The sequence below is a fragment of the Xiphias gladius genome, chromosome 22 (assembly GCF_016859285.1).
Source record: "Xiphias gladius isolate SHS-SW01 ecotype Sanya breed wild chromosome 22, ASM1685928v1, whole genome shotgun sequence".
Taxonomy (NCBI): Eukaryota; Metazoa; Chordata; class Actinopteri; order Istiophoriformes; family Xiphiidae; genus Xiphias; species Xiphias gladius.
Window position 1 is genome coordinate 2,288,034 of NC_053421.1, and position 26,796 is coordinate 2,314,829.

A 26,796-nucleotide genomic window follows, 5' to 3' on the forward strand; every position below is an offset into this window, starting at 1 on the left:
TTGTGCACTGTACACAGTGCACAGAGGGCTTTAGATGGGGTTCAACAGGTACCCAACAAGGTAATATAACGATGGTCCTGGTGCTTTATACTCACAAGAGCAACAAATGTGTGTTTACTCGCAGCTGAAGTTCCCACCAAATTAACTACTTATCTCCTGTTTGAGTAATAGTTGATACAACCAACGATACCATGCTGTTTTAGGAAATTATTGATCTATTTTAAAAATGACACTATATATCTATGAGCTGTTTTTAAAGATTTATGTCTTCAGTAGTAATGAGTGGGTTCGGGGCTTAGTACAACAGACAGGGTCATGATTGGAGGCAAAAATTATGCTGGATTACTACTGACAACAGTTATCTGAAAGTTTAACAAATCTGAACCAACCACTATTAATTTTTTGAGATAAACAAATAACATAACAAGCATAAGATATAAAAACTCTGTAATGGAGACATCTGTTTCTAAATTACCTCAAACATATCTTCGGCCTTTTCTTGTTGCTTTATGACTGACATTTACATCGATACCAGTATATCTCAGATATATTATAATATCTCTATATACTCAATAGACCTCAAGTAGGGATTATTCTTAAAGTTGTAGATGTTTTCCAGTGCAGCCTACCATAACTAAACCTGTACTTGATTGATCACACTTCATTGATTTCAGTGTTGACCCTGATTGACAGACGTGTGTGAAAGCTGCAGCTCGGTGATGTGCTAAGGAAGGTAAAAATAGAACAGTTCCTAGCCTGTCTTCCATCACATCCTCCCTCCTCCCAGATGGCAGCCTATAACCTGTAGGCTGCTGTGATGGATGCTTCTCATGGCAGGAAAATAGATCTGCACAACCTTTTGGTCCTATTGCTTCTTGGAAGACTGCTTCATAAGTGACTGTGTGTGTGTGTGTGTGTGTGTGTGTGTGTGTGTGTGTGTGTGTGTGTGTGTGTGTGTGTGTGTGTGTGTGTGTGAGAGTGAGTGTGGGTGTGTCACAGGGTGGCTTTCAGTGGGATGGAACAGAACCCTGTAGATTTGTCCACCTGCAAATACCCTTGGAGAACACACTGTCCCTCTGCCTGAAAACCCCCCAAAGCCCTTAACTGCTGTTTGATTGGATGATGGAGAATGCCATTGGGGCTCATGGGGTGTCCCTGATGTCAGCCTTTCTAGACAGAAGGGTCAACAAGGCTCAACTCATAGTCCAACACCAGTATTGTTGGGCAGAAGATTTAGAGGTAAGGAATACTACGTGGAGAATGACCAGGGGAGAGAGATTCCTCCGCCCCTGGGGCACACTCATTTTCACTTTCCTCGATGTTTGAATGAGTACAATTCATATAATATTAATCTCTATTAATGTCGTAACAGTCTGTAAGAGGTGAAAGTTTTGGCTAGTTGATATGACAACTGTTCTTGTTATTGTTGCCAGAGAATGTACTCAGCTGTAGCTAATTGATGTTAGGTCTCTCCATGCCAGGTAGAAAGTGTATCTTTCACTCTTTGACATTTTATGGTCTAAATGATTGATTGAAAAAAATATTGAAATAAGAACCACGCAGCCCTAACAATTTTGTCTTTTGTCCTGTGTAGAGATTTCAAGTGCTTGTTGTCTCTGCTTAGCCATGTACCTCTGTCGTGAAACTCCTTCTTCCTAAACCACTTCTCTCCTTCTATCTGCTACACTTGAGGATGGCAGGCAGCATACATTGGATACACGATACTGACAAAAGAGTAGTCAGGGTACAGTAGCCGAGGTAAGCCATTCCAGGGAGACGTGATAAAACTGCTGCTTTTCTGAAGAATTACTTTGTGTCAAGACCCAAGACCCATTGTGAAGGACTTTACACAGAAAACAACAGGCATGGGTGTTTTGATGCGCATCTTATGCTGTCAGCTACACTACTTTGAGAAGCAAACCACTTACATCTGACAGAAAATAAATACATGCTAGGCTTTGCCACGCGCCGCTTTTAATTGTTCGCTACTATTGCCGGGACAAAAAAAGGTAAAGTTAGCTTGACTTGGACAAGCTAACGTATTTCAAATAATAGTAACTGAAAACAGTTTGTGTCACAAACATGCGGTCAAGCACAGTCCTGCAATAATCACAGTTCTGCCATATTTTTCATTCAAAAAGGTGAACTTTGCTGAAAGTTGACAGGTTTGCAGGTATGATTAAAGCATTATGCACATCTCTTTTATGTGTATCACCTAAAAATCAGAGAATCATGACCTTCAGGATTTGGTGCTGTAAAAGAAGCCTGTCTTGTCAATTCGCAAAGCTAACGGTAGATAGCGGCTACAATTAAGAGCTGTCAGCATTATCATTACGGGTTGTCAGTCAGACATAAAGTCACTGTTATGACACCTCTTTTGAACATGTTGGATGAATGTCAAGATAGTTTTTAATAATTAATATTGAGTAATGTACTATACCACTAATAATATACATTTACACATCTAGTAATATCCTACTAAATGTTAGCTAAATTAGTCATTCAAAACTAGCCAATACTGTTACTTACACATTTTCGGAAAAAAATAAACAAACAAAGAAAAGTTGAAATAGTAATCAGAATATTGACAAAAAAAACCTGTTAAATATTTTACCGTAATTGTTCAGCCCTCCTTAATACTCATCAAAATTTCTATCAGTCTAGCTTGAGGATTCTGCTTCTCCAGCCCCTGATCAAACCCCCCCCACCACCACACACACACACACACACACACACACACACACACACACACACACACACACTCACACACACACACACACACACACACACACACACTCGCACAGGGTGAGCTTAATGGTTTATTTTCTGAGCCCCCCCAGGACAAACAGGTCTATATATTTATGGGACCACATGAATAATTCAAGGATACATTACACAAAGAGTGATGAGTGATGAGAGTATGAGGGGATCTCTGGGTCAGAGGTTAGGAATACCCACCACATGTCCAGGCAGGTGGAGTAGTCTGTGGACCCCAGCAGGACATCTGGAGGCCGGTACCACAGGGTCACCACCTCATTGGAGTAGGTATGGCTGGGGACTGACTTGGCCCTTGCCAGGCCTGTGGGGAACAACACAACAACATAGTTTCAGAAAGCATTATCATTGAATGACCTTCCCGGGGCTTCTGAAAACAAAGAGATCCGGCTGAACAGACAGTAATGTATAGAATGTGTGCTGAATTAAATGAACAGAAAGAATCAGAATTAGAAAAAGAATCTAAACTGATGAATCCCTTGCATAAAAATAAAATTTACAGAATAAAAAAAGGTTTTGCAACAATACAGCGGCACATTGTAAAACAAAAAGGTGACTGGTACAAAGACCCATTGACAGCTCTCAAAGGCTACTATGTTCATCAAACACCACATGAAAATATCGGATGGAATAAGCAACATACTGATAATTTTGATGGGCAGTATTGGAGCTAAGTTTTTCATGAGGGTGGAACATGAGAAAAGAGGGGGTCATCAAAATCAAAAGGGTTCACTGCCTTGGGATAATTAATGTTGTCAGCTGATTCCACAACCATCTGCAATTTGGCTTATAAATTATATATTCAAAAATTAAATAAATGGTTTCTCTATCTTGATAGAACAGTAAAGGTAGAACACTGTTGCAAGGACATCAGTTTACCACAAGCACAAAGTTATCAAAGTGTTCATCTTCAATAAAGGCAATCGGTTGGGCACCCTTTGGAATTGATAACTTAATATCTAATTTTGCAAGACGAAGTGTAAAGTATGTTGTGAATAAATCATACATCACCACCAAGTAATGGTAACATCAGCAAAGTGGAGCAACGAACTCCAGCACTAGTAAACAAATCAGCCAACCAACACACACACTGTACCACTTTTTAAAACTTCAAGCCAACTTTGATCAAGTGAAAAAAATAATTTGTTTCATTCCTTCTTTCTTTTGAAATGACTGGCACACATACACCATTTTAGATATTAATAGTTTTCTTGGTACTAGTGTTGCAGCAGAGTGTTTTTTTTCCATTGCTGGACACATGAGTAGTTTTACTGCAGGACCTAGATATTTCAGCAAGTGATGGTGATCACTAAACGACACTTTCAGTTCATTATTGTCATACAGGTATTTTACTGCACAAATTTCGGAATTTTTGCAGTGAACTTTTTCAAATAAAAAAAAGACATTGCATTTTCCTTCTACGTCCTTTTCTCAGCTTTATTAATTTAGTCAGGAGATTATCTTCATCATGAGTTAGCTTAACTGCTAGTTATGTTCCATACTGCTACTGCTACTACTGAAGACTGAAGAATGAGTAAATCGTTGTCAAAACCTGCCCTATTTTAAGATCTGATGCTGAATCGAATAGTAACACTAAAGTTCCTCATATTCTTGTGTGAAAATTGGAAATTTCACCCCTATGGTGGCGCTAAATGAAAGGTCAGAAGGGTCAACAGACACATCAGGGTTCATCCCCCAATGACCATGGTCACTTATTTCACCTGAGAGAAGCACTAGAGCAAAGCCTGTGCACTGTAATTTGCAAAAAATATATAGGAGAATTCACTTAGGGCACAAAAACAAAAACAAAAACTGGCAGGGGATGTTTGAGTTTTACTTGATGAAAAGCTTGATAGTCTAAATGCAGCCTCATTAAATCTTTAAGACCTTGCATAATCATCGTGTGAACTACCTCTCTATATTCCATTGTAAACTCACTGAAGGCATCGTATTGTAAACTACTCTTAGCTGACCTGTCTTTGGACTGACTTCTGTACATGCCTGAGATTGACTTTTAAACTGCAAATCATGAGGGAAGACCTTTGAGACTTCAGTGAGAAACCTTGTTATGTGAGTACCAGTCAGGTGAACCCAAAGGATCGAAACTCCTGTTTCCATCAAATGAATCAGACTCTGATGGATTGCCATTTTTATACTGGACTATAGTTAATACTTGTCGATACTACAGCTAGCTACGTCTGTATTAAAAGACACAAAAAGTGTTGAATTTTAAAATTATTATTATTCTAACCCCATTCTAGCATTTACGTATCTATGCAGTGACACAAATCGAGGTTAGTTAAGTATCTGGTACCAGTCCTCCCATGGCAGCTAATGGAAGAGCAGAGTGCAGATGGAGGGAGCTTTAATGAGGCTGATGGCATTACCTCTTTGTCTCTTCCCAAGTGGTCGGCGGGCTTAATTAAAGCATTTAGCTTGGTAAAAAAAAGACTTCCTGCCCTGCTGCTAGTCCCCTGTGTGTGGGAGGAAGAGGGACAGAGGGGAGAACAAATGACATGAGGGAGGGGGTACTTAACATTTCCTTGTGTTTGAACACCCACAAGAGAAGAGAGTTTCAGCCAGCATTCATCAAGGGCAGGCACTGTAATTTCCACACACTGATCTAAAGTAGAATAGACGCCATCAAGCCGCTCACACTGAGAGGCTATCATTTCCACTGCAGGCGTTCTCTGTGTGTGTACAGGGGGTGGTATATGGGCTTGTGAGTGGAGACAACATCTACTCATCACAAAAGAAAGTACAGTAGTAGGAGGTTGGCTTGGTTGTAACATAGAGAGGTGTAGTAACACGTTGAAGGATCTTGGTCTTGCTCTTCCAGTTCAGTCCTTAGGCTTCCACCACGTCAACATCCTCTCCCAGAATACACATGGGCTGTGTGGCTGTCCTCTTCATTCTGAAGTCAATCACCATCTCTCTGGTGTTAGCAACGTTCAGAAGGAGATGATTTTTTTCCATACCACTCCACAAAATTGTCTACCAGTGCTCTGTACTCCTCCTCCCACTCAATATGTATGCAAAGAACAGCTGCAGAGTTGTCAGGGAACTTCTGCAAGTGGCATGACCCAGAGTTATACTGAAAGTCTGAGGTGTACAAGGTGAATGGGAGTGGAGACAGCACAGTCCCATGTGGAGCTCCTGTACTACTCACCACCATGTCAGACTGCGCAGTTAGAAAAATGCAGTATGTCTATCAGGTAGTCGGTAATCCAGGAAACGGTGGACGCATCTATCCTCATCGCTTGCAGCTTGTCCCACAGTAACAGTGGCCAGATGGTACTGAATGCACTGCAGAAATCAAAGAATGTGATTCTCACATTGCAACCAGTTCAATCCAGATGCGAGCTCTCTGCAGCAGGTAGATGATGGCATCATCCACTCCGAGATGAGGTTGGTAAGCAACATGCAGAGAGTCCAGCAATGTCTTCACCTGCGGTCTAGGATGGGCCAGGACCAGCCTCTCTAGCACCTTCATCACATGAAATTTAACGGCAACGATAGGCATTAAGAACAAGAATCAGGCAGGAGGAATTCCACTTGCCACTACAGTTGCTAGATTAACTTTGCGAATAATTGGTATGTTTATATTTAAAAAAGTGGATAACAAAATGGCAGTAGTTTCCCTTTATCCTCCAGCCATTAATACTAATCCAGAAACAAATGATTGGCCTACTTCCACTGTGACCATCAAATTACACCAAAAGCTTTGTGAGCAGTAGCCTCTACCTAAAAATAAAGTCTCTCAGGATGAATAAAAAAAAAAATCAGAACGATAACCATTGATTTATCCCTAAGATCACATGCAACAAAGCCGGCCCACACCCAACAACAAAAAGTATGTGGTGTCACAGGTCTGACGTCAATAGTCAATTCCCAAACAAGAATGCATTAGTCCTGCCATTTGCTAACCTCAAAGGTTTGCTGAGTCAAGGTTGAACAAAGGTGAACTCCGAACTGCGGGTCTGTCTGAGTCATCCAGAGATCACAACCAAACACGAAACACATTGTATGTGCTTGAATTGAATAGTACCTTTACACTCTATTAACTGCACGTGTTTGTAATAAACACGACAAAACAAATGGTAAAACTAAAACAAATTGAAAAATTAAAAAAAAACAAACAAAAAAAAAACACACACACACAAACCCCCCCCAAATCATATATCGATAAAATATTAAAAGAAGCTGGTGACTGTGTGTAATCTTAATAAGCACACAGTTATTATTATGGTATTTATTGTGGGTTATCACACCTATTCAGTCAAAATAAACTGCCATGTCATCCACTGCAACAGTGTACAATTACAATTGCTCAACACACGGTTAGGAAAGAGGAATTAATAAGTGCAAAAGTTAAAAAGTACTATGAATAGTAGTAATAACGACACAATGAGTGAATAGAAAAACGTACAAATGCAAATGTACAAAACGTTAATGTACGTGGTAGAATCTCCAGGCCTTTTTAACATTAGCATACAACAGGTGCAGGGTCCTTTCTCCTCCGGTTGTGCAGCCCACAACTGAATTAAAGTGGGAAGAGTCTCGTCCAGCTGAAGTCCCCGGAGATCATGTAGAAAGCACTGTGGTGCAGAGTATGGCGGTAACAAAGTGGATGACGTCACACATGGTTGCTGGGTTAGTGGAAGGGAGGGAAGTATACAACAACCAAGATGGTGTGTGAGAACTCCCTGGAACTGTAGTATGGATGTAGCCCCGAGGCTAACGGTTCAATGTCTGGGCTGGAGAAACATTCCACCCTGTCAATGGTAGTGATGAGATCCGGAGTATCTTCCTGTAGCCATGTTTCTGTGAAACATGTAACGCTACACTCACCGAAGTCCTGCAAATCCTCACTAGAGCCTCTAGCTCGCCGATCATATTACTGATCTCACGTTGCCCATGACGATAAAAGGGAAACATGACTCATATCTCCTCTTCTCCATCAGTCTCTGTTGTCGGTACCCAGCTCTCTTCCCTTGTCTCTTCGTTCCTCCTCTGCATCCTCTGTCTGTCCTCCTCCTAAACTTTGCAGGGATGTCCGTTGTTCAGGTCACCATGCCGACCAGCTTCAGCTCTATCAGCTGGTCCCGGGTGTAAACAATGCGACCTTGGAGTGCCACCCCTGCACACATGGCAATCACAGTCCAGACTGTTCTCGTTTGAGGTTCCCTGATGGTGGAACGAGCTACCAAATGTTATCAGAGCAAGATTCTCTTGAAGACTCATCTCCTCCAAGAGCACCTCCTCTTCTAACATCTCAAACACCCAAACAAGCCTAACTTGCACTTACTACGCACTTTCGGTGCACTTCTTCACCTGTTCTCCTTGCACTTTGTCTGTGGAACAGATCTAGTACTTAGCACTTACTTCAATGTCTCCTGCTGTACTGAAACTTTAGTGTTACCCCTCACTTGTAGGTCGCTTTGGATGAAAGCGTCTGGCAAATGAGTCAATGTAAATGTACATGTAAACAATGCAGCCATGGATTTGCTGCACAACAGTAGCATAGCTGAAAGATAGCATTCAAAAAGGTAGCTGAATAAAACTGACTAGAACTCTCTCTACTGGCATGTTTAGAGAGGGCACCGCTTAAATAAGGTACTAGGAAAAATGTAAACAAGAATGAGCAAAATATGAAAGCTAAAGAAATAGCAAAATAAGAAAATTAACAGGCACAACTGCAACAGACCGCATGCATGTCGGCGCATGCGCACTAAAGAAAAAAGGAGGAAAATAAACCAAATAAAGTTAATACAGCTCAAAAACAAGGTTGTGTAATCAGCAAGACCTCAATCAGCTGTTCCTCCTCCATTTTGTTCTCATGAACAAAATGGAGGAGTTCAGTTTTCCACCCACAGACATTTTGGAGGTGATCAGAATGTCTCAGCTCATGATGTTCAGGTGTTACGGTTTGGACTCCACTTACATTACTGGGTAAAAATTCAATATTTTGATTTACAGGTGACAATGTGTAACAACTCACAACTCAATTCAGTTTTTTTGCCAAAATTTTTTGTTTGTAAATATTGTTTGCAAATATTGTTTCTTTCCTGCTGTTCTGCTTTATGCTTACTACCATGGTGTGGGTAAAGAGACAGTGTAAGGCAGATAAAGATACAGTATTGGTTCAAAGGTCACTTTGATAGTAAGAAGCAATGCTAATTCTGGTTTAGCTGGTGCTGTTCATGTGTAATGACATTTGGGTCACCTTGTACAGTGTTTGCTAGGTCAGTTTGCAGCAACATAATAGTGGTGTGGAGGCCACCGTATGCTGACCTTCCCCACTCAAAACTCCCGAGTCTGAATGCAGAAGAGCGTACTACTTCAAAGACCTGACCTATGGATCCATACGCACACGCGCGCACGCACGCACGCACGCACACACGCACACACACACTGTATAAACACGGACCGTCAGCCACCTTCATCTCTTGTGGTTCACCAGTTGACCTGCCATCCTCTCCAGGTAGCTGCTGGGGTGAAGGTCACCAGTAAATTAAACATCACTATTTCATCACTATATACTTTACACTGAAGGAGGTGTGGTGGAAACAGGAGTAAGACAGGATGAACAGGGATGAAGAGACGGACAGAAATAGTCTCTGCCCCCCGGGGAAACGGCCCACTGTTCTTTTGAAGTTCATTTGGATTTTAAAAGCAGTTTGTAGCTTCCACTTGTTTCTCCTCCTCCTCTACCATGCAACAGATTGGGAGTTATACAGTATGCTGCCAGCAGCTATTTAAATACTGTTTGAAATCATTCCACAGAGGAAAACAAAAATATATTCGAAAGTAATTTTGACTCATAGGCATCTTGCCCCCCTCCGAAAAACAAACAAACAAACAAAAAAAACAGAAAAAAAAAAAAAAAAAAAAGGGAAAATTAGTTGGATTTCATCTGCAGGCCACAGTACCAGTCAAACCTTTTTCAAATGGAGAGAGCTACCTTTTTAGTTCAGTCAGCTCTTTTCTGATCTTCATTCGGGATCTCCATTAACAGGACCTATTTTGGGAAATCCACTTCCTTCATTTTGAAGGACCTGGATTAGCCTTAACATTGCTACAAGACGCACTGCTGTTTCTCAATGGAACTTTGTGTGTCATGTTAGTTAGCCACTACTGTCAGATGTCTATCAATGCAATGATTAGTGCCCTATATGAATGTACCTCTCAGTGAAAATCATTTAGCTTAGCTATTTAAGCTTTGACACTGTGGCAATGAGTTTCCTTCCCCCTGCTGTGTGTGCGCATCCTCGATTGTTTGTAAATAGGAAACCTGTCTATACTGTAGCACAGGTAGGTGTAGCACAGGTTATGATCTCTGTACTGGTATAATGTTACAGAAAATGGCAATTTCACTATGACGATAAGACTCTGGGAAGCTGTGAACCGTCACTGCAGCCCGTTGCAAAATCTCCAGCATGTTACTTCTTCAAAACTAGAAATTGTTGTTGATAGAGCCAGCCTAACTGTTTGCCCCTGGTTCCAATCTTTATGCTAAGCTAGGCTAACCACATCCTGACTCCAACTTTGTAATTAACATGCAGTCATGAGATTGATATTCGCATCTAAAGAAAGTGATTGTTTCCAAACTTTCGAATTATGTCTTTATAGTCATACCCAGTGACTCATACCACCTTATGTCAAAAAATCCCAACTAGTGGCAAGTGTGTTTCAATTTGGAAGCCATTTCCATGTCTAAGTAATGTTAAAGGCTGAAACCAGCTTCTCTAGGCAAACAGCACAGGGCTCATTCTGAGACAGGATGAAAGTTGTACGTACAACTCGCATCATGTCATATACTGGTCAATTCTGAGCCCGGGCTAAGGCAGAAAGCTGACTAACCTGGATACAAACAGGAAGTGCAGGTAAACAGGCTCACTAGGATTTATAGGTGGTGGTGGCTTCTCCTTTTCCACAATAAACAACACAATAATGCTTAATTGGTATGTCACAAAAACACAGAGATAAAGTTGGGACAGATTTGGCTGCACCATAAAGCTTATTTTGGAGGAGTGTTTCTGCTGCACTCACTCAGGTAAATATACACCTGCATATGGATGAGGAACCACAGCAGGTAAATACAGCCCTGCTCTGCTGCTGCATCCATAACTTTTATGAAGAGGGTCAAACTGAAATGAAAGCAACAGTCAGACAGAGAATCACCCGAGGTGGCATGGAAAGTGATAGCAAATTGTTGTTATATTTTAGTTAGTTCCAATGTCAGCTATTTCATTTCTTAGATCTAAATTTTTCCACTACTTGAATACTTTACTTAACATTTTTTCATATATTATGTAGATTACGTGTTGCTTATTTTTTTAAATGGAAAAAAGGTTTTGGTAGAAAAATGTATGCTTCTGTGTGTGTTTGTGTGTGTGTGTGTGTGTGTGTGTGTGTGTGTGTGTGTGTGTGTGTGTGTCCCAGCTCATTTCCTAACACAAACCGGACTGTAATGAGTTCTGCATATAGTAGCCTACATTAAAACCAGTCAGGTCATTACTTACACGCACAAACACACACCCACACCCACACACACACACACACACACACACACACACACACACAATCTGTAACACAGTGTGTTCAATCCTGCAGTTTATTTTAGTCTGGTTTTAGGTTCGGACAGAAAAATACACACATAACAGTAGCCTTAATTCAACTTATGGACTTCGAAATGCCATCTGCAACTTCCGAAAATCCACACCCCAGGCACACACACTCAAACACCCATGCACTAGCCTACTCATCCCAGTGCTGCTGTGAGGCGTGGGGTAAAACAGCACACTGGGGAGAGACAAACAGTCCACTCCGGATGCCTGAGACATTCCTCCAGCTCCATTGTCACATTGCTTCACTCCTCACACATCATTATCCCAGCAGCTGTTACTTTCAGCACAGCCACACTAACTCCCCAGAAAATAAATACACACAACAGTACACATTAGCTAGCTACAGCTGCGCTCATGGACAGGAAAAATACTAAACTATTATTCAGTTTAATGTAATCCAACGCTTAGGTCTGACAATAAATGGTCCTTGAGACGGGTTCGTAAATGGGATCTTGTTATTATCATTCGTTTGAAGCGTTTCCATGGAAACAAGTAAAAGGTTTTCTCAGCCAAATAGGTGGTGAATAAAAGAGTTTCGGCTGCAACACAATTTGTATATTAGTTTTCACAAATGTTGTGTGCACCAGAAAAACTGCAATTACATAGATGAAGCATGAACCCGGCACATGCCCAACATGCACATCTCACACCTCTGCTCGATGACTGCCTTGTTGGTCTGTGCTACCCCAGAGCTAGTCATTCCCTCTTCTGCCTCTTTTATAAGCACACGAGCAACCGGATAGCTAACCTGCTGCCACCATGACCCAGAAAAGCAGGATAAAATGAATGGATGGACGGTGTCTCTTTATATCTGTGGTCATGTCAATATGTGATGGAATAATGTGTACTTCATTATCTTTACCCCCTTATGAAGACCTGGAGAGAATTTTTTAACTATTAAATTATCTTCCCAAATAAGGTCTTCCAATTTACCTTTTGTCATTATACAACTGAGGGGTGACAGAAGAATGTTTTTTCCACTAATCAGTTCTCCAAGAACAGCCTCAAGGTTAATATCTCGGACTATACAACGTCAAGTCTTATTTGCATAGTTTTAGCCATCATTTGTATCTGTCAAGACAACACTGTACTCAACAAAGAAACTGCTGAGATCTGAGAACATGGTCAGTCTAAGTTACTCCTTATTCAGGAATGTTTCTATATTTTCAGCTGCTGGCAATTAACTTTCTGAGTAAAATGTTATCAAAACTGATGGGCAAAACTATGAAAGTAAAAACCAAGTTGTGACAAATTAAAATTCTCCCAGTTCCCTGGATTTACTGCATGTGAAACTGATCCTGCTCTTTCTGTATTTCTTTTAAGTGTGTTGAGCTTCTACTGTTTTGTTGGCCTACTGCCCATATATTGAATACAGTACTAGACTACTAGACTAGTAAGAGAGTCTAGTACTACTAGACTAAAAGAGAGTAGGATCAGAGGATCAGACTTTAGGATCAGAGGATCAGTAAAGTAATCAGTAAGTCACCCTGAATGACTGTACAAAATTTCATGGCAATCCATTTTGTATTTACTGAGATATTTCAGTCAGGGTCAAAATGGTGGACCGACCAGTAAGATTGTCCTGTAAAAACGAGCCCATACAGTAGGTCGTCTGCGCCAGCAGCTTATTACCACCCAAAGTTACGTGTTATTGTTAGGCCACCTCTAGCAGCCGTAGCGATTATGACAGGAGCAGAGGAGGAAGTCAGGTGACCTAAGTATATAGAGGGACACAAGACTTACACACATGAAACTGTGTGTTTCACATGTGAAACTGATAGTCAGTGTAACTTAATGTTTTTTTATTGTTACCATGACGACAAAGGTCCTCTAACCTTAAAGGGAGTACTTATTTTAACCCAAACCACAATCTTTTCCTAAACCTAACTAAGTAGTTTCTGTACCGCACCAAACCAAGACCATTTCACAACCTTAACCGCGTGTTTATTATTGTTACCATGACGATGCATGTGCAGTGCATCTGCCACTGGTAAGCTCCTAAAGTTCAAATCTGAGGGTAGAGACAAAAGACCTATAAAGTCGTTTAAGTTGGAGGACTTGTTGGACCACCAGACCAGCCTAGAGCCATGCCTCTAACATGGCTAAAAACAAGTCACTTTATTCTGTGAAGGAGCACAACCTGCTGCCTAGGTTACTGCAGAGGACCTGAGGCATCGCTACTGTCGTAGAGGTCTCTAGCTCTACACAGAGCCAGACCCATGTCGTCACTTCACAAACTCTCTGGAACTGCAACGGGTTCTCTAACAGACAAACTACCATGTGGAGCTCTCTCGCAGCAGTCATTGTGTGTGTGAATGATCCTCAAATAAGGTTTCTAGCCACTGAGCACTGCCTGTGCTCCAGGTTGGTGATGGACACTGGGAGCATGTGGCAGTACTTCAATGTGCAGACACAAGTAGCCTCTCAGTAGGTTCCCAAATGTGAACATACCCTCTCATAAGCCTCTGAAGTATGTGGGCTATGAGAAATGCCTATCTGCTGTTTCATTCACTTCTATAATTATTGGCTTGTCATCAGAAAATTATCTCAAGGCTAATTTCATTTTGTGTGTGATGACAAAGTGTGTTTGTTGCCAGCACTTACATGAGTGTGTGGTTCCAGGGGGGAAGCTGAAACGGACAATTACATATTACTACTACAACTTTACAGTTCTGACGTGTTTAACTTGTTGGAATTATTACATCCAATATCATTTTACTAATTAATTAGAAAAAAAATACATAAAATAATAATAATAATAATAATAATATACAGTGGAGATACTGTAGCTCACTTGTCAGTTCAGTTTACAATGATAATACAGTGACCACAGTTTAACGTAAGTTTAGACGAGCTCAGTTAAATTCTCGCTGGTAATTCTCAGCATTAGAGCAGTGATTTCTATCAGAGAACATGTCATATTTACAATAATTCTGACTAAATATGATTGTTGTAGTAGCAGTTGTTTGTTGTAAATAGAGAACTGCAAACTTTAGTACTAAAATAAGTGAAATAAAATAAGAGTAAGTTAATTTTGTCAATTTTTTATGAAATGTAAATTGTTTAGATCCATGTTTGCTAGCTTTCAGTCTTCTTCTTTCCTGTCTTTGTTGGTGCTGTGTTTCTTGGCGTGTTACCACCACCGATGCTTGATTAGTAGAATACCATGAAGCAATCAGCAAGGGCGTGTAGAGCATTGCTTACATGTGTGTTTCCTCTTGTACGTGCAAGATACAAGACACAAGCAAAACAGGGACCCAATCTTACAACACTGCTCCACGGTGCACAGGGTACCTTTAAGTTTTAAATTTGGTTACTTGGTAAGAAAACTCTGTCATGGACTACTGCATATATAAAAATACTGTTCGAATGTCCTGTTTATAAATTAGGAATCTTGTAATGAAATTGCTCAGTCACTCAGAAACTAAAGTATAGTTATAGCACTTTAAATACATATCTTGCGTTTATCAAGTCTCTCAAGATTATACAGTTTCAGTTTTTTAAAAGGATATTATTCTACATTTTCAGGCAGTCATTAGTATGCATTTACCTGAATCTTTTGTAGGTTGTGTCATCATTTGCAGTGAACTTCAAATCTGGCAATTCAGTTTAAGCACACACTGACAGGTTGTATTTCTTTACAGCAACAAAGTCACTTTGACAAAACTTTGACGTACTTTGACAAAGGTGTGTGTTCATTAAGTTCACTAAATTGGATTAAACAAGTCAAGCATGTTTCAAGAATCTGTTCACGTATTTGCATAATGCACAGACATGAATGCAAACCAGCAGATACCGGAACCTGTAGAAAGAGTACATCCAAATATTTAAAACACAGTAGCATGGTTTACAATATGGCTAGTAGTAATGTAAGTTAAAGGTAATAGTAGATGCATTTAGCAAATAAGCTAAAACACACAAATTCAATTTCAGTCATATTCTACTTTTGATTTGGTGGTTTGGTAATCGGTTCAACTGCATTTTACATTTTTAGTTCTTCAGTTAACATAGTGTAAGAAGTAATTTGTAAGAAAGTATACGCATGCCTGTTCCACTCTGTATTAGGTGTTGGTGAGCAGTGATTATGGTCCACACAGTTCCAATACACAAACAATATAAATCACCCCCAAACAGTGCTTAAGTTGTCCTTTATTAGCTGTGTCCTTGATATGAAACACGTTGGCGCCTCAAAGCCTCATTTATGTCTGGATTGTTTGTGCAGCTCATTAAAAAGTGAGTAAACCCACAGAAGAGCAGGGGGGAGCATCTGGATCAACTCCACAACCAGCAGCAGGGATATGGAGCTCTGGCCACTGTGGCCGATGAAAAATCAGCACTTCCTGCAAAGTCAACTAATGCTCTGCCCAGCTACTCATCTGTAAATATAATCTACAATTTTAAGAGAAAACTTTAAAAAACTGCTTTTTAAGAGTGAAGTATAGTCAGTGGTGTCATGGTAAGTGTCGAAAACTTATTGTTGTAGGATCCCGTCCTCATTTCTTGATGCACAGAAAGATTTTTCTGAAAATTATTCAGCACTAGCACATTTTACTCCAACCATCATATTAACTAATGTTACACGTGGGGAAAACCACAGATGTGATTAATGGGCTTATTGGAAGATTGTATTCATTTTCTAAACTGCTTATCCAAAATAGGGTAGCAGGGGCTGGAGCATCGCACATATTGGGTGAGATGCAGTGTACACCATTAAACAACACTAAAACTTTAAAGCACTGCCAGCAAAAAAGAATGCCAGATACTGAAGCATTCATTATACCCAACAACAGAAAAGGCTTGAAAGGCTCATAGTGATGGTTACCAGTGAGTCTTACCAGTAGTAAGGCTTAAAATCGTGGAGCTAAGTCCATAAGGCCATTACAATTAAAAATTGTTTTCCCCTTGGGATCATGAATGTGTGAATTTTAACCTGTCTTTTGTTGACAATCTGAAAATGAGATTCTGATTTTTTTGGGTAAAAATTTCTGGCTATTGGTGGTGGTGCTACAGAAAAGATCAAGTTGTTGCCAAAAACATTAGAATCCATCCTCTGGGACCCCAAATATATGCTGAAAATTGAATACAAAGGCGAATGTACGTGTTTGAAATACCTTGTCATACTTGAAACACATAAAACAGGGTAAAGGGGCAATTTTGACCTGACTGGTGCTAGTGTAAAGGTCAGGAGGTCAGTTAAGTGATTAAATATTAAACGCAACCAGGTGAATAAATTTTGCTGCCAACTCGTGGCGACTACATCCTATATGCCACCACTGAGTGTGTGGTCCTAAGTATAATATCCACATCTGAGCACACCCAGCTTTGATCACAGGTGTGGTCAGACGTTCAACAAACTTACATATATATATCTCTCACAAGTCAGTGCAGCAATCCTTTTCTTCCATAAATCTAGTTTGTTAAGCAGCTTCTGGGAATGATGAATGAGGTATCTTGCTTTGGACCACCGAGTGGACTGGAGAAACTGCTGTATCAATGCACCACTACCAACGCAAAAGCACTGATGAGCACCAAAGACAGAAAGAAAACCAAGGATTGAGAAGGCCAAGTTGTATTTATTCTAACAGAGTCCAGTCATTTCCAGCTCAATAATTTTTTTCATTAAAGCCACGACTTATCTATTCCTCTTTGTACCCCCTCTCCTATCAAGCTTCATCCCCACTGAGTGCTCCGCCATCTCTCATTGTACCTCTCAGCCCCTCCTTTGTTGACACTCTGCCTCTGTCTCTCTCAACCAGCGCCACTGGCCTCAGCTGTCAGCCGTTAGTATTCCTGCTGCCAAGGCCTGGGACCGCAGGGAGCCCTGGCAGCCACACAATCACACACCCACGTACACACACAGTCCAACAGCCTTCACCTTCTTCATCTGGCATCCCTCAGGCAAAGGCTGATTCTGTGTGCATGTGTGTTGATGAGCACAGCTCCAGCGACAGACTAATAGGCCAGGGGATTTTCATTCTCGCTCATTTGGTATTTTGTCCATTATTTTCTCCTTCTCATTTCCCTCACAGTAATGTTTCTACAGTAATACACGGTTTGCATTATTGATGTAGCTGCCACCCTCACCCTCCTCCCATCTGTCTGGATAGAGGGATAGAGGGGTGGGAGGGTGGAGGAGATGAATGGGTAGAGGAGACAGAGGGATTGAGGCAGTCAGGAAGTGGGTGGGTGAAAGAACTAGGGTTGTTGTACTAAAGACACTGGATGGATGGATGGATGGATGGACAGATTAATTGATGGAATGGAGTGTACAGAAGGCTGGATTGTCAGTCTGTCTGCCCCCCAGGATGCCAGACAAGCCATGTAGGCAGTGTTTACTGAGCATGGATCCAAGCCATATGGTGCCACTTCAGGAGGGGTTCCTAACACACATACAAACATACAGAAACACACACACACTTACTAGGCTTTGACTAAAATAGACAGCTACATGAAAGCGCTTAGTCACTTTCATGGCAATCTTTAACTTTGATTTTAATAAAGTAGGAATTGGTGGAATTTGTGGCCTGATTGTGGCACTAGCCTAAAGGTCAGGCAAAGGAAAAACCAGGGGGGCAACTGATACCATGTGCACACTAAATGACTTTAGAAGTCGTCAGATTGCTACACTGTTCACAATACACAAGTTGTCTTGTAATGGGAAATCTTGAGATTGTTGTGATTTGCACACTACATGACTGATCAGCGACAGGGGGTCAAAAAAACTTTCACCGGGAAGAATCCCCAACGACACTGTCCGGTCACTAAACTACGTTGTGCCACGAAAGCTTACGCGAGCCTTAATACTATCTTTATTGTATAGACAATGTCAAGTTGGCAACAAAGTACAAACAGTACAAATCACAGACTGAGCATAGATCAATAAAAATAAGGGGAAACAAAATGAGTGAATAAAAGGTCTAATTAGAAATCAATATATGTTTTCTTTTGTAAATAACTAAGGCCATTTTGGTTTTTATACATTTCAGAGCCTCTTTCAAATTTGCGAGCTCATTTGTGAAGACAAATTTTAAGGAGGCTCTGAAATGTAGGTCTACATTAATAAATCTACATCAATGGATAAATTGTTTAGCCACAATAATCAGGTTATTGTACACATCCCTTTTTATTCTCAATTATTACTTTGAATTTAATATCATTATATTCTAATTTGGGTGATTGAAAGTCCTCTTCAGATATTCAGATAAACCCCTTTTTACATTTTTTTTAAACGTCCTTTGTCCCCATCTTCAACAGCAGAAAGGTGAAAAAAAAAAGAAGGAATAAAAAAAGAACCGTTTGTACACAAAGTTTGATTAATAGGCCTCCTGAAGTGTATTCACTATCTAAACCGCTTAGAGACCCGCAGGGGTAACAACAAACCTCTTTTACTCCACCATGTTTACAGTTGTACATGGAAGAGGTGACTTCCATTTATGTGAGAGAAGGAATAAAAAGTTTGTGTTTTTGTCAGGATGTCATGATGCGGCCCAGATCCCGTCAGTCATCCTCCACAGTGACACACACCATGGGATAAAATGAGCATCTGTAGCGCCCACCTTTCATTCCTACACACTGTATCTGTCGAGTCAGGCAATTATCAGGTTGATATTGTGTAGTCTTAACCTGCCATTATTGTTGGTGTGGAAAACTTCACATATGAAGCCCAGCGACAGAGCGGATATTCAGGTATCATCTCACAGGTACACAAAATAAGAGCATCAATGTCCAGCAGACTCACCAAAGTCCGCGAGTTTGAGCTCTCCGGTGTCGCTGATGAGCAGGTTTTGTGGTTTCAGGTCGCGGTGAAGGATGTACCTCTGGTGGATGTAGGACAATCCTCTGAGTAACTGGAACAGGAACAGCTGGAAAATACAAGTGAACAAAGACAGCTCTGAAAACGAGAGCGTATTTTTACATCATACTCTGGATAATTTCCATGAATCTCAATAATGCTTTAATAACTATCCTCCCATTTCCCTCGCTTTCTAATCTACATTTCTCTGTTCTGGCACGTTAAACTGTGCTGGTCTGGACTGCAGAGAGGTGTGGTATAACCTATTCATCACTAAGGTAGGGCTATGACTTCACTCCAGTCTGAATGAGAGCAGAAATGAACCCCACATGTTATTTACAAATAGCTTATTGAAATGCTATCTCTCTCACAAAGGCACACACACAGAAATCAATACCGAGCCATCCATCAAGAACACAGCCATCATTCTCTCCACTTGGACCATTAAACAGTGATCAAACATATGAGACATTACAATGCACGTCGGATTTCACCGCTGATTCCTGGTAATTGTTGCATTGACTGGTCAGAGTGAAAGATAAATTAAACCTATTCCTGTTTCAAAACTAACATTTCCATATGTAAATCCTGGCTTATGATATATTTTATCAATAATTTCCTGATGAGGAAAAGTATGTTGTTGTTGTTTTTTTTCCAATCGTGAGTATCTTTTAGAAGTTTTAAAAAAAGACAGAGAAATATGTGTAGGTATGACAGACTTCGCTGAAATCACACCAAACATACAGAGCTGGGTGGGGCTGCTGCCTCCTTTTCCATTTTCTGTGAAGGGCAGTGAATCGATTGCACAGAACATGACAAGATTGCTGAAAGCAGGGGGCAGAAAGGCAGCGTGGCAGAAAAAGTTAAAATCACTGAACTTTGACCAAGGGGGGTTGGAAAAAAAACACATATTTTCAACCCTCACCAAATAATATTTGTTTCTAGTTCCAGTATATGCTATGAAGCAGAGGAAAATTGTTGTGCTTTTGTGTTGATTATCCCAGCGATATTGAAAACTTACTTATTTTTTACCCTTAACTGACCCTATTATGAGGGACTGTATTATTGCGCTGATTGGTTTGTTATAAAGATCCTGTAGTGGATGTTACAGAGAGCTGAAGTCCACTAGCTACTGTAAGTCAATGCAGTCTCCCACTGGTGGTTCCTGATATACGTATGTATTTCTGAAAAACATTTTCCTGAGGTTTACTATCCATACATAGATAAATATACAGTATACAACAAATATGAGTACATCCCTGAGCAATATTGCTAAAATTTTCAAAATTGTATCATCGTACAATACTTGTATTATTTTTAAGTTGGACTGTAGGATATTTGATCATACATAGAATTAAAAACATACAGGTTAGATTACAGGTTAGACTACATTGAACATGTGGGCTCCAAAGTACAACCTGACTGCAACAAAATGTATTATACCTGTGATTTCTAATTAAGGCTGCCTGCATGAACAAGGTTATAAAAAAATCTGTGAACACCACAGCTTTTTCAGTTTAGGCCTGGGTCATTTAATGCAACATGGCTTCACAGGTAAGGAACTGCCTGAATAATAAAAAACCAGATTGTGAGTCTTCAAAAAGATGGGACAGGGGGTACAGGAGCATCAGTAGGGTACTGAACATGAGCTGAAACACAGCTGCAGCAGTGGTTAGGGGGTAGAGGAAGAGCCATATTACCAATAATAGAGGCACAGCAGCCGTCACAAACTTGTGTTGAAAAACAGATGGATAAGGATGTCTTTCTTTGGCACCAGGATTATCTGTGGAAACTGGTGTTTCAGTGACTGATCAAACAGTGTAAAGGACAGTGCATGAAGTCAACCTCTATGGACGGCGTCCAAGAAGAAAACCATTGCTCAGAAAACTGCAGAAAGCTGCAAGATTAAACTTTGCCAATGAACATGAAAACAGATGAATATTGGCAGCACATTCTTTGGTCAGATGAAGCTAAACTTAATTAGCTTGTATCAGACAGGGTCCAGCATGTTTGATGTGGACCTGGCCATATCTATTTCAGTGCACCTCTTGTGTGGTTCACGCTCATGTTATGAGATTTGTCAACCTATGAATAACAATAACAAGATATTTAGCAGAACAGAATCTTAGGCTTACATCAAGCTGTAGCACAGTATTACACCTCTAAAAACTGATCATTTACTGTGGTTCTTTAAAATGACAAAAGTATTTTTTAAAAACCAACACTGAAGTCTACAGGACTTCACTGACGAATTCATTCACAAAAAACTCACATGAAAATGCATAAATGCACTTTTGCTGACAGTTCAAATGAATAAAGATTAATTTGCATTTAAATTTACATTTTTAGAGCCAATTATTTTACTACTGAAATTAAACACAGTCCCTCTACCTGCCTACAGAGCTCATAATACCAAACTGCACCCACAAAACAAATTTACTTTTTAATATATGCATACTCCAGAAACAGTATCGGCTGCTGTTGGTACGAGCTTTCAAAAAGCCCCCCCCCCCAGGAAGACGTGTCAATAAGCAAATAATGAGATGTGCCTCATCCAGTGTTTAATTTCATTCCAGCCTTCCCTTCTCGTTTCTCTCATCTCACTGATACCATGGTCTTGACCAATTAAGCTGATTGAAGCACCGTGGAGTCCAATCAGGGACAGGCCCTGTCTGGCATCTGGAGTCAACGGGTCAACGGTTTACTATTCCTGCACTCAGCAAGTGAGAGATGTACTGTGGCGCAGAAAATTAGCATGGGAAATGTGTGTTAACTCATGTATATCAAACAGACTTATGAAAACCCTTTGTATTGTAAGAAGTGCAACTGCATGGTAATAAAAAGGAAGAAAAATCGGTCTTTCATTCTCTTCAGTCAGCTCTTTAATTCAAACATCAAACTCTTCTTAAAAGAAGCTTTTTTTTCTTCTGTTTGGCTTCGAATGGAAACATCTTAGTACCATTTGAATTCTAAAAAAAGTGAAGTGTTGAGGGCAGATTGAGGAGGCTTTTCAGAATAACATTCATTGACAGTTTTACAGTCATAATAATATTAATATTGCATTTTATTGTCAAGAGAGGCCGATTTTCAAGTTAAAGTATGTAGTTCCTGTCAATAATTGTCTAGCTTTAAACGTCTGCACACCTCAAAGAATAAGAAGGTTCACGTCGCCATTCTTCTTACAGGACAAACAGACTCAGCACGGTCGGTGGTGAACATTTGGCTCGTTACCACATCAGACATCTGCTTGCCAGACAAACTCAGTCAACTATAATAAGTGACTACGAAATGTCCATCTGGTTAAATGTATTGAAAGAAACCCTGCAGTCTAAGGTGTGACAATTATCCACTGGAGGCAAGCTGGAAAATAAAGACAGAACTAAGTGACAGAGATAAAGAAAAAAAAAATACTATAAAACCCTCTGCAGGGGAGACAGCAGTGTGAGAGGTAAAAACTAGAATACATAAGCGACCAGAGGATTGGTCAGTCTAAAAACATTAGCCTGACTTTGATCTGTAGGTTTAGACATGAGCTCTGGGAAAAAAAATGACACTAATGTACAACTTTTGTTTCATCTATAGGCTGGATGTGTAAACAAGCACTAGCCAGAAAAACTTTTCAGGATTTACTAGTTTATGATTATAAATTAACAACCTATCTATAATTTGTTACACTTGGACGAAATACATCATTTAATAGAGATCTAAAACATAAAAGTACAATTGTCTTTGTTACCAGCCAAGAAACATCATTATGCAGTGTAGAGTGGAATTAATTGGCATTATTTTCATTTCTCAAGCAAAAATGTCAAAGACTCTGTGGTTTCAACTTATCTAATATTAGGCTGCTTTTCTTTCTCATATCCGTAAGCAAATTGAATAACTTTGGGTTTTGAATTGTTGGTCAGACAAAACAAGAGCAGTTAGAGCCGTTTTCAACAAGACCAGTCCAGTAAGTTGGTTGTGGTGATTTGCGAGTGCATATAAGTAGAGATGTTGCAAATTCACTGAAAAGTAAAGTTTTTCTAATGTTTATATTACATGGAACTGTTGTTTTATAGCACAACATTTTAATGAATGTATTTCAACATGCAGCAGGTCCTTCAGGGTATGCTAAATGAATTCTTTTTGGCAAAAGATGTGCACGTTATGTACAAGAACAATCCTTTGCATAGACTACTCTGCAGTATTACTGCCCTGGGGCCCATCTCAACAAACATGCAAGCTGTGATAAGCAACGTGAGACAATTGCTGTGTAACTTCACAGTGTCTTCAGCTGCATAGCGACAGAATTTTAAAATAAGTGATTGAATGTTTCCTACTGCAATGCATTCTGAAACTTAACTTCTGTCCCAAAGTTGTTAGGTACACTGTGTTGTACTTCTGACTTTTTGCAATTTTTTATTTTTTCAATGCAGTGTCTCATTATTTTTACTTTACTGGGGGAATTTAATAACCATATAACTGTTGGCAAAACGGTCTCACTCCCAAGTCGTCACATACAGACACTTGGTCAGGAACCTCTTTAGCGTCATTTGTCAATGTGCAGGGTAGTCTGATAGGAGAGATGTCTCCTAAAAATTACATTCCGTTACAACAAAACTGCAACAGCAAATGTGTTTTTTACGAAGCGTAACGCAATCCAATTATTTTTTTTATTAACATAATGAGGATATGTTAATTTATGAGTTTGGCAAGTGGCAAATACATTGATACTGAACGTATCAGTAAAATGTTCACGAACAAATTTTTCCATTTGTTTTCCACCTAAATTTCTGACCTTGAAGTACAATATCCAATTTTAGTGTATCCACCATTGGTCAACTTTTAATGGTTATATTTAGACTCTTTCAGCCCTCGGTTAAGGTTAGGAATAGATCTTAGTTTAATACAGAAAACAATTCACAGTGACTTCACACACGACATGTTTATTTATATTTAACCAAAACCAGCATCCTTCCCGAACACTGGTCTCTGGTGTGACAGTGACTTTGTGTAGCTGCCATCCACCCCAACCACCTCCTGGCAGTTCCGCTGCCATTAATAAATGTAGCGCTTCCATCATGCTGTAGTGTACCCTGCACATTGAAAAATGATGCCAAAGGTTCCAGCCCGTCCATATGTGAGGAGTTGGGAGTGGGAACGTGTTGCTGCTGGATATAATCCAATGGCCTTTCACCAACATTATGTAAGGATAAAGAACCCCGTTCCACTGAAGTGTAAAACACACTCCTGTGGTTACAGCAGTTTTGCATTACTTTATTTGAATCCTGCTAAAGTAAAACTAGCCTCACATCAAAAATAAGAATATATAGTTCTTTCATTGAAAAGAGAAAATCCCTTGCAGGATCTCTAGTGTATGTGTGCATGTTTGAGAGAGAGTCTCTGTTTAATCATAATGCTTTTTTAGCTTATAACTGCAGGAGAAATAAGCTGCGTGATTGTAGTTAAATCAGCTATAAACATAATCTATCACCTGAGGAGTGACCCCGCTGCCTAAACAGCAATCCGTCATCAGCACACCAATAAACACATTGCCATTTTTCTAATGATGAAATACTCACTGCCATCATACCCAAGGCAAACAGAACTCACTATCAAGATAAGCATAATGAAAAAGCAGTTCTGTGCTTTATTTAGGATTAGCAGTGCTTTGGGCTAAGTGCTAAATTCAGCATGCTCACATACTGCCATAGACAAAGCTGGTATATCTTAGTTTAGTGTATTGTACATGTATGCATGTTAGCAGGCATAGCATTTGTTAATAGGCAATAAACACAAAATCCGGTTGAGGCATATGAAAATGTAATTAGTTTTGCAGGCATATGGCCATAAACCAAAGGAATGGGAAAATTGCAAATTTGACCTGATGATAGCACTAACTGAAAAGTCAGGGATCACCGAAGTTATTAAAATTCATTATTTGGGGACATGAATGTCTGAACCAAATCCCATGGAAATCCATCCAATGTTGAGAAATCTTACTCAAAACCAAAAATGTATACCTGCTGTTGGTGCTAGAAGAAAATTCACATGGATCACCAAAGTCATAGCATTCATTTTTTCAAACCTTGAATATTTGGACCAAATTTTTTGGCCATCCATCATGCAGATGTCCGGTGTAGATCAAAATCCAACAAAAACACTTGGCCCGTAAGTTTTCCCTTTTATATTTTGCTTTAAAATGTTTATTGTAGATGTAAATCACAAGGTAAATACAAGGCTTGTGTACATCCAAATAAATATGACTTTGTAAAACCTAATAATAATCAGTGCTTTGAATCGCAAAAACAAATTGGTGGCAGTCTAACAAAAAGGATGTGTTAATAGCGTCTTTTTAAAGCAATAACAGTACTTCAACCATAAATGAAGCAGGTCACTGTTTATCCAGTTCCGCAGTGCAACACAAAACATATATTAATCATTCTTTACCAATGAGTATTAAAATAAGCTGCCATAACTCTGTTAGAGAGTTGTCCAAACTGACTAATGGGTAAAAAATGACACCTGCCACCAGATACATCCTAAAACAAGCTATTTAGTAAGTCATTTTTATTTTAAAGAGAAATTAAATACTGAAAAATAATTTACCCTAACAAACAGAAACTGACAACATACAGGCCTGTGATTCCACAGTCTGTACAACTACGTAGGCCACAATGAGCAACGCTGAAAAAACTGGCCCATAGTTGACCCTGACTGCTGACTCCTAATGTAGACATTTGACTCTAGCACAAAGTGGTGGACTACTTGGAAAATACAGTATTTAGTTGAGGTTAGGGAAAAACCACAGTCAATAAAAAGAAACCAACATTGACTGTTGGTGGGAAACTGCCTCTCATGTCAAAGTCACATACTTTGTATGCCCAATTATCTACCGTGAAGTCCTTCCCAAGAGGCTAACATCATGCTACGCTTACAACATCAAACTATTTCTGGCTTTTCTTCTCAGAAACAATTGTCATAATTTGCGCAGCAGCAAGAGGTCCTTATGGCTCATTTTTTTGGCATCTGAAAAACAACCAAGGCTGCGATTTTTCTGGTAAGGACAGTCTTGACCAACCTACTAACAGACCGAGAGCCATCACCATCGCCAGTAGAAAGTCATATTGTGAAATGTAAATTCTCCATGTTTGAGTTCAAACTGTAACTGTATTAAACTTCAGACCATCATAGAACAATGACAAATTCAACATTCACAAGGTTCCGGCGACAAAAGCACAGCTCAGAACACACACCTTTGGATTCACTGACAAATCTCCAAACAGTGATTTTCTGAAATAAGTAAAACAGGAGAAATCAGTGAGGGAGAATTAAAATGAAATTGAGTGTCAAATGAAGTGAAAAGATCCTTCCATCTGCCAGCAGGCATGCAAAGATCCCTTATCTTTTCCACTAAGCATCTGTACAGTGTCCCTTATGGCCTGAATCAAGAGACCTGAACTGTTTCACTGGCCACAGAAGACTATAAAGTTCCAGATATGGCCAGAATTGTCTCTGGCTTATGCTTTAATGAGCAGCTGTGTTGCACTGCAGGGCTTTGTTCAAAAGTGTGTAAATATAGGACCACTGAAACACCACTGCATAGACCGAAGAACA

The 26,796-nt window shown here is 39.9% G+C and overlaps 1 protein-coding gene across 1 annotated transcript in view; it reads right to left on the reverse strand.

Annotated features, from left to right (window-relative positions):
• cdk14 (cyclin-dependent kinase 14) overlaps positions 1 to 26,796 on the reverse strand; it is a 202,848-nt gene that overhangs the window by 93,870 nt on the left and 82,182 nt on the right. The window contains exons 8-9 of the mRNA XM_040118359.1: positions 19,144 to 19,267; positions 2,959 to 3,079 (exon numbers count right to left, since the gene is read on the reverse strand). Of these exons, the coding sequence (XP_039974293.1) occupies positions 2,959 to 3,079; positions 19,144 to 19,267 (245 nt within the window). The remainder of the gene's footprint in view (positions 1 to 2,958; positions 3,080 to 19,143; positions 19,268 to 26,796) is intronic.